Source organism: Canis lupus, chromosome 13 (genome assembly GCF_048164855.1).
Source record: "Canis lupus baileyi chromosome 13, mCanLup2.hap1, whole genome shotgun sequence".
In the NCBI taxonomy this organism is placed as follows: domain Eukaryota; kingdom Metazoa; phylum Chordata; class Mammalia; order Carnivora; family Canidae; genus Canis; species Canis lupus.
This window is the reverse complement of record NC_132850.1, coordinates 50,148,399-50,163,449: the sequence shown is the minus strand read 5'-3', so window position 1 is coordinate 50,163,449 and position 15,051 is coordinate 50,148,399. Positions and strand designations below refer to the sequence as shown.

The following is a 15,051-nucleotide window of genomic DNA, read 5'->3' as shown; positions in this document are numbered from 1 at the left end:
ATCTGTTTAAGATGGTAAGGTTGTGGCAGATATAGAACCTAGGTCATAATTTCCTAATGACTATTTGATGGTACTATAGGTGTATCATGTGCTGTCCTGGGTATTAGTTTTGTATCCTGGCATTGATTTTATAACTGATTAGTGACCTTGGGAAAGTCTCATACTTCAAGTGAGAGCTGGACAAATTTGTGATTCTGTTGTAACTCTGTAACTTATTCTTTGTCTAAAAATTGTCATGAGGAACAAATCTTAAGCAATTTTTTCTTATTTTAGTTGATCTATTTGAGGTCATGGTGGTCCTGTGCTTTGGTGGTCTAAGAACTAGCTGTAAATAGTAATTAGTAGAGGGAAAATTGCAGAAAATATGAAGCAAACAGATACTTTAGGATCTTATAACAATGGGTATTTGGTTTCAAAAGCTTTCTTCTTAGAGATTGTTTGAGACATGAAAATTGACTTTAATGTGAACCATGTGTGACCAAGGACTTTTCCAAGAAGGGGAGGAGATGTCAGAGGTAGTCAACATAAATGTATTCCTTTTAAATGAACCAAACTGTGTTGAGGTGTACTTTTTAAAATTTTTGTATTAGCTTATGCAAGAGTAACAGAAGTTTTTTTTTCCCCACTAAATTCACATATATTTGGATTTTCTTTTTTCTATGTCAACTTGTTATTGTACTAACATTCTCAGAGTCTTAAAATATAAGTGCTTTTTATTATTGAGTACAGATTTTATTAACTCATTTTCATGTTTTGGAATTCATTTTACCTTAATCAAAAATAAACTCCTTCATTGTAGTTTCAAAATAATCCATTTTGTACATATGGAGCACTTATATACTATTGTATGTGAGTTTGAATGTCTTCCTACAGGCATAAAATTCTTTAAATTGAAGAATAATTGCCAAACAGTATTGTATTAGTATCAACATAATGATTTGATATTTATATACAGTATGAAATGGTCACCTCAATAAGTCTAGTTACCATCTGTCAACATATAAAGTTGTTACAGTATTATTGACTATATTCCTTTACAATGTAAGTTAAAATCCCTGTGACTTACTATATTATAATGGGAAAATTTTTACCTCTTAACCTCTTCACTATTTTGTCCATCCTCCCATCTTCTTCCCATTTTCCTCCCTTCTGGCAACTGTTAGTTTGTTTTCTGTATCTATGAATCTGTTTCTGTTTTGCTTTTCAGATTCCACATACAAGTGAAGTCATAAACTATTTTCTTTGTCTGCTTACTTCACATAGCATAATACGGTTTAGGCCCATCCATGTTGTCACAATGACAAGTTTTCATTCTTTTCTGAGGCTGAGTAATATTCCAGTTTGTGTGTGTGTATGTATGTACACACATGCCACATCTTCATGTATCAGTTGATGGACATTTAGGTTACTTCTATATCTTTGCTATGGTAAATAATGATGTGCTTAACATATATGCATATATGTTTTTGAATTAAATATTTTTGTTTTCTTTGGATAAATACCTATAACTGTAATTGCTGGATTGTATGGTAATTCTATTTTTAATTTTTTGAGGAATTTCCATACTGTTTTCTATAGTGGTTATACCACTTTACATTCCCACCAACAGTGCACAAAGGTTTCTATATTCACTCTAATACTAAATACTCCTTATCTTTTTGATTTTAGCCATTCTGGCAGGTGTGAGGTGAAATCTCATTATGGTTTTGATTTGCGTTTCACAGATGGTTAGTGATGTTGGGCATCTTTTCATGTGCCTGTTAGCCATCTGGATGTCTTAGAGATTTTTCTTATTTCTTGAGGTGGGCCTGTTTTGATGTAAACTTCCTTATTGGATCTGCATTTGCTGCATTTCATAGATTTTGGAACATTGTTTCATTTTCATTTGTCTCAAGGTATTTTTTTAATATCCTCTTTTATATCTTTATTGTCCTATTGGTTTTTTAGTGACGTGTGTTTTTTCCAGTTGTATTCTGTAATTGATTTCTAGTTTTATATCATTATGGTTGGAAAGACACTTCATATGGTTTCAGTCTTAAATTTATTGAGACTTGCTTTGTGGCCTGTCATGCTAATATTCTAGAGAATGTTTCATGTGCTTGAGAAGAATGTATCTTCTGAATGGACTATTCTGTATTTATCTGTTTAGTATAGTTGGTCTAATCTGTTATTTAAGGCCACTGTTTCCTTATTTATTTTGTCTAGATGATCTATCTATTGATTTAAGGGATATGTTAAAATCCCCTACTTTTATTGTGTTACTGTCAGGTTCTCATTTTTGTCTGGTAATATTTGCTTTCTATATTTAAGGGCTCCAATGTTAGGCACATAAACATTTACAAGTGTTACACCTTCTTGTTGGGTTAATCCCTTTTATTATGTAGTGTGTTTTGTCTCTTACAGCTTTTTAAAAAGTCTACTTTATCTGATTTAAGTATTGCCAGGCCAGCTTTCTTTTCATTTCTATTTTCATGATATATCTTTTTCTATTACTTTACTTTTAGTCTATGTGTGCTTTAAAGAGGGATTCTCTTGTTGGTAGTAAAGGGCCTGTTTTTTTCTTTTTTTTGTCATTTACATTCAAAGTTGTTAACAGTTGTTACATATTTATTGCTATTTTGTTAGTTGTCTTCTGGTTGTTTTTGTAGTTCTTCTGTTCCTTTCTTGCTCTCCTTGTGATTTGATGATTTTATTAGTGTTCAGTTGGGATTCCTTTCTTTCTATTTTTAGTGCAACTATTAGAGGTTTTTGTGTGTAGTTACCATGAGCTTCATATCTAACAACATATGTATAAAGTCCATTATGAGTTGGTGATTCTTAAGTTCAAATGCATTCTTAAAGGACTACATTTTTACTCTCCTCATCTTCCAATGTTTTATATTTTGATATCATATTTTAAACTTTTTATTTAGTATATTCCTTAACTAATTATTATAGATATAATTGATTTGATTAACTTTTGTCTTTCAGTCTTTATACTCTCTTTACAAGGGAATGAGCCACTACCTTTACTGTATGTTTGCCTTTGGCAATATGATTTTTTTCTTTCCTATATTTTCTTCTTTCTAGTTATGGTCTTTTTTTCTGCCTAAAGAATTCCCCTTAATATTTCTTGTAAGGTATGTTTAGTGGCGATGAACTTTAGTTTTTGCTTGTCGGGGAAACCATCTTTCTTTCAATTCTAAATGACAATGTTGACTTTTTGGGTGACTCACTTTTATGTTTCTCATAAATGCATGGAAAAAACTAAAAGCTTTATACCTTGCTTTGAGGTTTTTGAAACACTAAGTGTGTGTGTATATTATTTTTTTCAAAGATGGACCACGACCTAATCAAAAAGAAATACTTTCTCTACGAGCATTCTTGTTGATGTTCATTAAGCAGTTAGTGATGAAGGTGAGTTTATGCTACTTTTCCTTTAGCATGTTCTGTATTTTAATTTATAACTTATAATTTTAACTTAAAATTTCACATAATATACAATTTTGGGTTTATTTTTTTTTGGATTGGATTATTAGTGTTACATATTGGAAAATACTCTGAAAGAAACTTGTTTCTATGTTTTTTGTTCTCTCCTGCACACATATGGAAATACATCATTGAAGAATTGGAGATTGATAATTGTAATATATATGTTATATGAATTTCTCTAGGGGCTCAAGGGGATTCATTCTTTCATTCAGTAAATATTTTTTGAGTTTCTGTTAAGTAGTACTAAGTATTATTCTTGGCAGTAGTGATACATTAGTCAACAAAACTCTTCAAGAAGGTTTCATTTGTAGTGGACCACTTGTACCTGACATTCAGATTTTGAGAAGAAATTTCCATGTCTAAAGGTACCAGAAAGATGTATCAGTCTTTAGAAATTACATTTGTCCCTTATTATTCTGTTGTTAGGTAAAGTAAAATTTATTATTTTTAAGGAAGGTGTTTTGGTTTTATAAGATAGCAATATATAAATGTATTTTTTGGTCAGTATTTTATTTACTAGTTTCCTATGTCATTTTCTTATTTTATGGAATTTAATATTATGTTAAATAGACCAAAATTTTAGTATATCTTTTAGACTCAGATACCTTATTTACATTTATAAAAAAATTTATCCCTTGATTTTTATATTTTTAATTTTTTTCTGTGTGTTTTTGTTTCCTAATTCTCATTCTTATTATTCTTTTCTCATTGCAGCTTTGTTTTATCAATAATAAATTGATGGGATAGGTTGAAAATTTATGTACTGAGTTCATATTTAAAAGTGCAGTGTTTTCCTCAAGGAACAATATACTACCCAGTTTTTAGTACCTGGTGTTTTAACTCATAATTTTAGAAGCTTTCATTTACTCTCCAGATTTAATAGAAGAGTTGTCTTTTGTATTTAGTGGAGTGATAGCCATGAATAGTACTCTCTTATCATTAATTATTGTTTTTCTTACTCCAGGATTCTGTAGCTTAATTAGATAGCCTATCATATATAGTTCTGAAAACAGGATACTTTTATATCATTTCTTTTGACTTCTATGCAGTCTTTTTTTTTCCTTTTTAAGATGTTATTTATTTATTTGAAGGAGAAATATTTATTTGAGCTAGGAAAGGGGTAAAGAAGAGGGGCAGGAGGGTAGAGAGAAGCAGACTCTTCACTGGGCAGGGAAACTGTTGTGTGAAAGGCGAAACTTAACTGAGCCACCCAACTGCCCGACTTCTGCATAGTCTTGATTATTGCATAGCTTTAGTGTTTCCCCTGATTCATGTTTTAAATTTCGATTCTATGTGATAGTATCTTTGTATATTTATAGCAATTGACCACGTTGACAAATATTAGGTGTATTATTTACTTTTCGAAAAATGTTTTTTATATGCAAGTATAAGATACTTATATTATAATTTTAAAGGATTCTGGAGTCAAAGAAGATGAACTTCAGGCCATTCTTAATTACCTACTCACTATGCATGAGGTAACATTTAAATTTTATATTTTGGGATTTTGTTTTTTGATGCTCATTATGGTCTTTCTTTTTAAAGTAGAAACAGTTAAAATAATCTTTCATTAATATAACTATAATGGAGAATAAGTGTATTTAGGAACTAAATCTTGTCAATTTTTATTTAAATATCCTTTATTACCACAAGATGACTCTGAGATTAATCATGAAAAGTTTTAAAAAGTTTTGAAAAAAGATTTTTTTTGAATTAATAAGAAAGTATGTGGAAAATACCTTCATCATATCTCTAGGAACCAGTGTAACATGGAAAAATAGGTTATGAAAATTACTAAAATGATTAGATGTTTAAGTTAGTAACACAATCTTCCAACTGATTTTGCATGTTTAAATACTGTTAAGTTAAACAACTTGCTTATAATGGGATTTGTGATTATGTGGTTGAAAAAAATAGGTTGAAATGCTTGCTTGTTTGTTTGTTTATTTATTTATTTATTTATTTTATTTTTGCCCTGGGAAAATGTAATACATGCTGATGTAATCTAATTAAAATAATTGGATTATGTATTTGTTAAATAAGTAAAATTTGGATTGATGGAATTTCATGTAAAACAAAGCATTTCAAATGATAATTTACATTTCTATCTTATAATTAATGTTTTGTGTTTTAATAAATATCTGTGTGAAATAATGCCTTTTTAAAATTATCAGTAAATGGGAGATGCTGTTTTTACTTATTCTTACCTGAGGTAGAAAAGTAGATTAAATTTCTTGATTGGATCATATTTGACTCAAATAATAATACTTGTGCTTTCTACTTTCTCTTAATTTGGGTGTTTTATTCATTGATTTTCTTTTTCTTGTAATAGTTGAAGATTTTTCATCTGAACTACCTAGTAATCTTATTGTATATGATTTTATTTTTTATTAACCCTGTCTATAGGAGTGAAGTACTTGACAAAAGAGAAACTGGAAATTACAGTGATCTTCTCTTTTAAATTGTTAATTCACAAATCTTTTAGGTCTTTCAAATAATACTTTTCCCAAGCCACAGTGCCCTAGCTCTAGGTTACCTGCTTATTAGCTTACTGAAAATTAGATATTCAAATAGCTGCAGTTCCAAAGCAGTGAACAAAATCCTATAAACAGGGCAACAGAGATAACTAGCTTTTGATAGCTGCTTCCCTTGTCCTTTTTGGGTCAGTATTGCCCAACTGGTTCTAAATATGTATACATACTGGAATATTCAGCCAAGACTGTGTAGGATTGTCTTGGAATTGTTTTGCGTTTCAGAACTCACATATGCTTCTATGCTGTTAAGTTATACTACATACAGTATAGTATGTTGCTTCAATAAATATTTACTGATCATCTATATATATATATATATTGCTCATATGTTGGAATTTCTTTCATTTTGGAAATATTTTATGTTCAAAAAAAGTTATTTTTTCCATATTTAAAAAGTTTTTTGTTTTGATTTTAGGATGACAATCTAATGGATGTCCTACAACTGCTTGTTGCATTAATGTCAGAACATCCTAACTCTATGATTCCTGCTTTTGACCAAAGGAATGGATTACGGTAAGAGTTGTATATCAGAGATTTAAATATATATATATATATATTTTTTGATTTAAATATATTTAATGTAAGAGTTTAGTTTGAAAATGATAGAAGATTCTTAAAATGGGAAGTACTACTGGATCATATAGTATAAATGAATTAAGGTATAAGACCTATTTATTTTATGTATTATGTTTTTTGAAGAAATCTTTAATTATAGAGGATGTGTTATTATTTAATTTGTGAAGATAGACCAGGCAAATCATGTTAGTGTTTTGTATGATTAGTGCTGTTATACAGGTATTGTAAGACAGAATTCTTCGGCAGAATTATCTTTAGGTCCTAGAACAGTAGTACTCATTTGCACTGCAAGAAAAGATCTCTTTCCTCCCTTTTAAATATCGCTATCTTCATCCCCAATCCCAAATCATCATTGTGTTAGTCTGCTTGGGCTTCCATACAAAATATCATAGACTGGGTTGCTTGAATAACAGAAACTTGTTTTCTTACAGTTGGGGGACTAGAAGTTTAAGATCAAGGTACCAGCAGGGTTAGTGTCTTAAGGGTTCTCTTCTTGCATTATAGATAGCCACCTTTCCACTGTGTGTTCATCCAACCTGTTTATGTGTATACAACAGAAGAAAGAGAAAGAAGGCTCTCTGGTTTCTTTTTATGAGGATATTAATCCTGTTGTATCCAGGATACAGCTTTATAACCTCATTTAATCTTAATTCCTTCCTTATCATTCCCATGTCCAAATACAGTGATACTGCGCTTTAACATATGAATTGGGAGGTACACATTCAGTCCCTAACAGTTATCAACAACAAAATTAGAATACTTTTGTTTTAAGTCATTTATTTAATAAGGTTTTTGGGCCACAGAAGTTCGAAGAACAACTTTTCCAGATGATCAGCTACAGTAACTAATTTAATGATCTAGCTACAATAAATGTCCCACATCAGTCCTCTAATACAGATCCTTTTTGGTACATCTTAGTACTCATTTGCCATAAGACAGAAGATGACTTTATATATCCTTAAGGGAGTGTATTTTCAGAACTATCTAGAGAAAAAGAACCTTTTTACATATATATAGAGAGATCGGTTGATTGGTTTTAAGGAATTTTTTTCTTGTGATTACGGAGTCCGAGAGGTCCAGACCTTACAGGGTGGGCTGGCAGGCTGGAGATGCAAGTTAGAGTTGATGTTGCAGTTCTAGTCCAAGTGCAGTCTGCTGGCAGAATTCCCTCTTTTTCTAGGGAGGTCAGTCTTTTTTCTGTTATGAGTTTTAACTGGTTGTATGAAGCCCATTCAGTATGGAGTTTACATGGTATATATTTTTTCCATCCTTTAAAATTATTTGTATCTTTATATTTTGTTGAATTTCTTATTGACACATTGTGATGGCTAATTTTGTGTCAACATGGTTGAGTCATGGTGCCTGGATATTTGGTCAAACCTTATTGTAGATATTTTTGTGAAAATATTTTTTTTTGATGAGAACAATGTTTAAATTGGTGGACTTTGAGGGGCGCTTGGGTGGCTCAGTCCGTTAAGCATCTGCCTTCAGCTTAGGTCATGATGATTCCAGGCACCTGAGATTGAGCCCTGAATCAAGCTATCTGCTTAGTGGGGAGTCTGCTTCTCCCTCTTCCTGTGTGTGTGTGTGTGCACATGTGTGCTCTCTCTTTCTCTCTCTCAAATAAATAAATAAATCTTTAAAAAAAATAAATTGATGGACTTTGAGTAGGTAACCTTCCAGGAGGATGGGCCTCATCAAATCAGTTGAAGGACTTAAATAGAAAAAAGATTGACCTTCCCCAGTAAAAATGAATTTTGTGGACAGAATGCCTTTGGATTTTACACCTTTTTTCTGAATCTCCAATGTATGTGTTTACCCTGAAGATTTTGGATTTATCAAGTCTCCATAATTGAGAGAGCTAATTCCTTAAATCTTTCAGTCTTTCTCTATATATCCTGTTGGTTCTTTTTTTGTGGAAAGCTATTGCTAATACAAGCAGGGTAGTTAAATGTTTTATTTATTTATTTTTTTGACATCTATGCTGAGAAAGTCTTTTCATTGTGTTTAGACTACTTTTTTTTTTGTTTTTTTAGATTTTTAATTTATTTATTAGAGAGAGAGACAGACAGACACAAGCAGAGGGAGAAGTAGGCTGCATGCAGGGAGCCTGACATGGGACTCAATCCTGGGTCTCCAGGATCACACCCTGGGCTGAAGGTGGTGTGCTAAACCGCTAAGCCACCAGGGCTGCCCTAGACTACTTACTTTTAATGTAACTACTGATAAGGCATGATTTTCACTGAGCATTTTATTATTTATTTGTCCCAAGGTAATTTTTCCCCTGTATCTCTTTTCCTGTGTCCTTTGTATTTGAATTCCTTTAGTATTCTTGTAAAATTAGTCTACTTGGTTTTATATCTATTTCTGCATAACTTTTTTAGTGATTGCACAGAGATTTCACAGTCTAATATTTTACCTCTTCACATGTAATACAGAACCATTTCAACTTTATGTATCCCTTTAGCATCAGCCATTGTTTGTTACTACATTTAATACATTGCAAGTCTCTCTAGGTAATGTTACAATTTTTAGTGTCACTTGCTATATGTTTTAAAAATTTAAAGGAAGAAAAATCTTTTATATTTTTCTTTTATTTTTTTCATTCTCGAACTCTATTCACATTTCCTGTTGAGCAGTTTTTTGAAACGAATATTTAAATTATTTTTTCTGAATATAATTTTTAAGAAAGATTTATTTATTTTAGAGTGAGTGTGTGAAGAGGAGGAGGGGCCTAGGGAGAAGGAGAGAGAGAATCTCAAGCAGATTCCTTGCTGAGTGCAGAGCCAGAAGTAAGGCTCAACCTCATGACCTGATCTGAAACCACAAGTCAGATGCCTAAGTGACTAAATCACTCAGGCACCCCTGTGATTATAATTTTATCTGGCCTTCATCACACAAGGGTATTTTTGCTGCATGTAGAATTCTGGGTAGAATTCAATTTTTTTCTTTTAGTTACTTTAAAATATTTTTCCATTTTTCAATTGTTTGCTGGTACCCATGGTTTCTAACGAGAAATGTATGGTTATTTAATGTATGTTTGTTAAGTAAAATATACTATACAAGTATACATACAAAAATATGTACTTGTTTTCAAGACGTATTCTGTAGCTCTCCGTACAATTTCATTATAGTTTTCTTTGTGGTGGTTACCAATTTTGAGAAGTTTTAGGCCCTTATATTCATATTTTTTGTTTTAGTCTTTCTCTTTTTCCTTTGGGTCTCTAGTGACCTGAATATTAGGACTTCCGTTGTACACATCCCTAAGCCTTTTTTTTACTTCATTTCAGTCTTTTTTTCTTTGTTCTTCAGTTTTGATACTGTCTATTGATACAGAAACTTGCTATTGAATGTATGATAAGAGTTGATCTTCAACTTTATGGACTTTTTGTTTGCTTTTTCTATTTTGGTATTAAGCTCAACTCCTGAATATTTTACGTTGGATTTGTACATTTCAATTGTATGATTTTAATATGGTTAATTTTATGCTTTTTTTTGGTTGAGAACCCTGTTTTCTGATTCTATTAGATGGTGTTATATTTATAAGTTCCTTTAAAATCTTTGTGTGGTAATTCCAACAATTTGCTCATCTTATCAGCATTTGTTCAGGGTCTTTTCCTGTGAGAAATGGTTACATTTTCGTGGTTCCTTTATATGTTGAGTAAATTTTTAATGTGTCCTAGACATTGTGGATGTTGTCTTTTATAAACTAATGTGTTTTGTTAAAATCCTCTAACGAATGTTGACCCTTTTTTTGTTTTATTTTAGTAAGAAGAGTCAGACTTCAAGTTCTACCTATCCTTTGTGGGTAGGGGTTCCAAATGTCACTTATTGTAAAAACCTGTCTTATCCTTCTTTGTGTCTTTTTTGCACATAATGCATTCAGGGATTAGGTTTGAATTGGGTGATAATTAATTTTTTTTTTTTTTTTTTCAGTTCAGAAAGATTTTGCTGTTCTAGTCTGTGTCTGCTCCTCACAGGTGCATCTCTTGGGTCAGTTTAGGGCTTTTATGGGTTTTTACAAAGATTTTGAGGATCATTCTCTCCTGTTTACTCCCATTCAGGACAACTCCTCCTCTCCCTCTGCCCCTAGCCTCTGCCTCTTGTACAAACCCATTTTCTTAGTTCCTCTATCCAAAACACAGTTTTATCAGAGTATTAGCCACCTGAGCTTCTAACATCCGCCTCTGAGATAAGGTCTCACTTTTGGGTCAGATTTATAAGGGCAAAGATAAAAAATTGAGACTCTTATCTCTCTATAATGGGTAATTCTCCAAATTTTACCTCCTTTATAGCAATGTATTTGCTTTTGTTTGGTCTTCAGAAGTACTTAGGAAATTGCTTTTTGTATGTTTTCCCATTGTTTCAGCTCCAGTATGTAAGACAGAGAGGCTGTAACTAGCTTTACTTCATCTTGGTTGAACCAGAACTCCCTGTTGATTGTATACTTTTCTTTCTTTCTTTCTTTCTTTCTTTCTTTCTTTCTTTCTTTCTTTCTTTCTTTCTTTCTTTCTTTCTTTCTTTCTCTTTCTCTTTCTCTTTCTCTTTCTCTTTCTCTTTCTCTTTCTCTTTCTCTTTCTCTTTCTCTTTCTCTTTCTCTCTCTCTCTCTCTCTCTCTCTCTCCTCTCTCTTTTCTTTTCTTTCTTTTCTTTCTTCTTTTCTTTTATTTATTTTAGAGAGCACAAGAGAGTGAGTGATCACATGTACCCAGGCTGAGGGGGAGGGACAGAGGTAGACCCCCTAATGAATGCAGAGCCTGATGGGTTCAATATATCAGGACCCTGAAATCATGACCTGAGCCAGAATCAAGATAACTGACTGAGTGACCCAGGCACCCCTAGTTTTCTTCTAAAAATTTTTTTTTATTTAATGCTTTAATAATAATTATATTTTCATTCTTCTTGGTGGATTTTATTATTTCTTATAAGACATGTTATGTTAGCAATGCATTTTCTCAGTCTGTTCATTTGAGAATACTTTTATTTCTCTTCATTTTTGGATAATAATTATGTTGGATATAAAATTTTCAGTCTTTTTCTGTTTGCACTTTGTGGTTTGACTTTTGTCCTCTGTGATGAGATGTCAACTTTCTATTTAGTTTCTACGTGTTGAGTCATATTTCTTTTGATGCTTCTCAGATTTTTTTCTTTGTCCTTGAATTTTGACTGTATTCAGTTTAGTTGTGATTCTCTTTGTTTTTATCCTTTTGTGACTTACTGAGTTCTTGGATCTGCAAGTTAATGTTTTTTCATGAAATTTTGGAAGATTTTTTCCCCCATAGTTTATTCAGAAAGTTTTTTTTCCCCATTCCTCTTTTTTTTTTTTTTTTTTGCTCTTGCATTATACCTATGATGGAATACTACATTGTCTCACAGGTTTCTAAAGGTTTGTTAATTTACCTTTCATCATTTTCTCTCTGTTCGTCAGACTGGGTAATTTCTATTGATCTGTTGAATTTTATAGACTGTCTTTTGCCAGCTGTATCTGTTGTTGAGTACCTCTTATGAATTTTTCATTTCTTTTTTTTGTTTTTTGAATTTTTCGTTTTTCATGTTTACTTTTCAACTCTAGAATCTTCATGTGGTTTGTTTTTATAGTTTCTCTTTATTAAAATGAGAAACTTGTTTACTATTAATCTGTTTCTTTTAATTATTTGAACATAATTTAAAATTCATTGAACATATTTATTGCATGTCTTTGAAGTGTTTTCAAAATCTGACTTTTGGAACTTGAGTCATTTTGTTGACTGCTTTTTTTTTTTTAATTACAAGTCACACTTTTTAATTTCCTTACATGTGTAGTAATTTTGGTTGAAAACTGAATATTTCAGATAAAATAGCAAGTTTGACTTCTGTTTTGCTTGTCCATGGGTTGTTGGTTTTCTTTTTTTTTTTTAAGGATTTATTTATTTGAGAGAGATTGAGCATGAACTGGAGGGGCAGAGAGAGAGAATCTTGAACAGATTCTGTGCTGAGTGTGGAGCCAGACGTGGCCTTGATCTCAGGACCCTGAAATCTTGGCCTGAGCTGAAACCAGGAGTCAGACGCTTAACTAACTGCACCATCCAGGCACCCCATTTGTTTTCTTTTCCTCCTTCTTCTTCTTCTTTCCCTTCTTCCCTCCCTCCCTCCCTCCCTCCCTCCCTTCCTTCCTTCCTTCCTTCCTTCCTTCCTTTTTTTAATGATTTTATTGTTAAGTAATCTCTGTACCCAACATGGGGTTCGAACTCCAAACCCCCTGAGATCAGGAGTCACATACTCTACTGACTGAGCCAGCCAGGTGCTCCATGGGTAATTGGTTTGTTGTTTGTTTTAATAATTTGCCTTGTCTAAACTCTAGGTTTTGTTTACTTCATGGTGTTTAGCATTTGGTTTCTCAATGTGTTATTTATTTATTTTATTTTCTTTCTGTTTTTTCTCTGTTCCCCTCTCCACTGGGATGTTGGTTTGGGTATTATCAGTCCCATCAAAAAGGCCACTGCCTCTTGATTTTCTTCCTTCAGGGTGTAGTAGTTTCTTAGTAATAAATGCCTCTAATTTGTTGTTTCACTGGTTGAATGGTTACATGTGGAAATTTTGTTTTATTTTATTTGTCAGTTTTTGTGGAGGGAAATGCTGACTTCCACATCAGCATTAGTGGGAGTCATTCTTGCTATTTTGTTTTTATAGTATGCTTTAAATTCTGGTACTTTCCTAGTTTTTTACTTATTGTGAATGAATAAAAAATCTGTAATTTGGACTAATATATGGGAATGTGAATAATTAGTCTCAAATATATGTAGTTCAGTTACTTTTGTAAAACACCAGATACAGAGGTTATTGAATTGAATTGAAATTAGTTGTATAAAAAAAAAAAAAAAAAAGAAATTAGTTGTATAGAATAAAAATAACTTGGGAATGATGGGTTGGTAGTTTTTAAAAATCTAATTGGAGTTCTGTGGAAATATTTTTTGGCTCTAAAAATTCAGTATGAAATTTTCTAAATTGTAGATTTACTTTCCTTCCTCCCCCCCTCCCTCCTTCTCTGCCTGTCTGTCCGCTTTTCTGTCATTCTTTCCATCTGTTTTCTTCCTTCTTGATTTCTTTTATTTCTTTCTTGACTTCTTCCATGAGTTAAAGAGACAGAATCCAAATGGAGCATTGTTACATAATTTCATTATCTGTTTATGGTTACATTGGTACCTAAAATATATTAGTGTAATTTTTAAAGGCCAACATGAAAAGAGCACAGGTATATTTAGTGAAGCTTTCATATTAACTGAAAGTCAAACAGTAACATAGGCTAATGGAGGAGGGAATAGTTTTTCCTGGTGCCGGTAATATAGGAATGCCAAACTACATCATAGAAGCCAGCAGCATTTCTAAATTATAATTAGCAATTTAATTTCCATTAAATGACAGAAATTTTCTTATTTACTTGTTATGTATAAATTACTTCCACCATCACATCATTTAGACATTATCTCCAATATCTTGGAGCACTTCTTCTTCCTTAGAATTAATATGTTTTTTGCTGCCCTGTCAGTCACATCATAGGCCATGCTTAAATTTTAAGTATTAAATTTCTATTTTTGGAGTCTAATGAGCTTTTATCGTATATTTTTATGTCTGTGAACAAATTGAAATAATCTGTAACTTTTCAAACGACTCTCTTGGTATTTCTATTATCTGAATATTTTCTTCCTTGAAAATGCTATAGTGTACATGCCATAGTACATTTCCATTCAGAAAAATAGATACAGGGATGCCTGGGTGGCTCAGGTTGAGTGCCCTGCCTTCGGCCCAGCACATGATCCTGGAGTCCCAGGATCGAGTCCAACATCGGGTTCCCTGCACGGAGCCTACTTCTCTCTCTGCCTGTGTCTCTGCCTCTCTCTTTGTGTCTCTTAAATAAAATCTTAAAAAATAAATTCTTCTCTTTAAAAAAAAAAAGAAGAAAAATAGATACATATTAGAATGTCCATTAATTTTCATTATATATATAATCATAGTAAAATAGATTATATGAAAACATTCCCTAATTTTAAGTAGTACTTCTTATGGATTACTCATAATGGCTTTCTTATACTTTCTGTTTTCTATAGAGAAATGTATATATATTAATTTTTTAAAAAGATTTGTATTTATTCATGAGAGAAGAGGCAGAGACATAGGCAGAGGGAGAAGCAGGCTCCTGGTAGGGAGCCTGATGTGGGACCCGATCCCAGGACCCCTGGATCACAACCTGAGCCAAAGGCAAGATGCTCAGCGCTGAGCCACCCTGGCTATAAATATATAAATGTCACTGAATATATAAATGCCATTGAATCAGTACAGGATTTTCCTGCTCTAATGTGAGAAATGTTCTTTGTGTTAAATAGGGATTAAACTTTGATCTAAAAGCAAAATGTGCTCACTTTGGCTTTACAAAATTTAGTGGTTATGTTTAGTAGATAAAATAAATGAATTAGATTCAGCTTTACTAAGAAATA

General features: G+C 32.1%; 1 protein-coding gene across 12 annotated transcripts in view; it reads left to right on the top strand.

Annotated features, from left to right (window-relative positions):
• The window catches only part of LRBA (LPS responsive beige-like anchor protein), a 740,528-nt gene that overhangs the window by 140,924 nt on the left and 584,553 nt on the right, over positions 1-15,051 (top strand). For 10 of the 12 annotated variants that reach the window (XM_072773570.1, XM_072773571.1, XM_072773578.1 and 7 more), the window contains exons 15-17: positions 3,317-3,396; positions 4,887-4,949; positions 6,421-6,518. In XM_072773570.1, coding sequence (XP_072629671.1) covers positions 3,317-3,396; positions 4,887-4,949; positions 6,421-6,518 — 241 coding nt within the window. Of the gene's footprint in view, positions 1-3,316; positions 3,397-4,886; positions 4,950-6,191; positions 6,275-6,420; positions 6,519-15,051 lie in introns of those variants that run through there. The other 2 variants (XM_072773582.1, XM_072773581.1) reach the window with 1 other exon arrangement.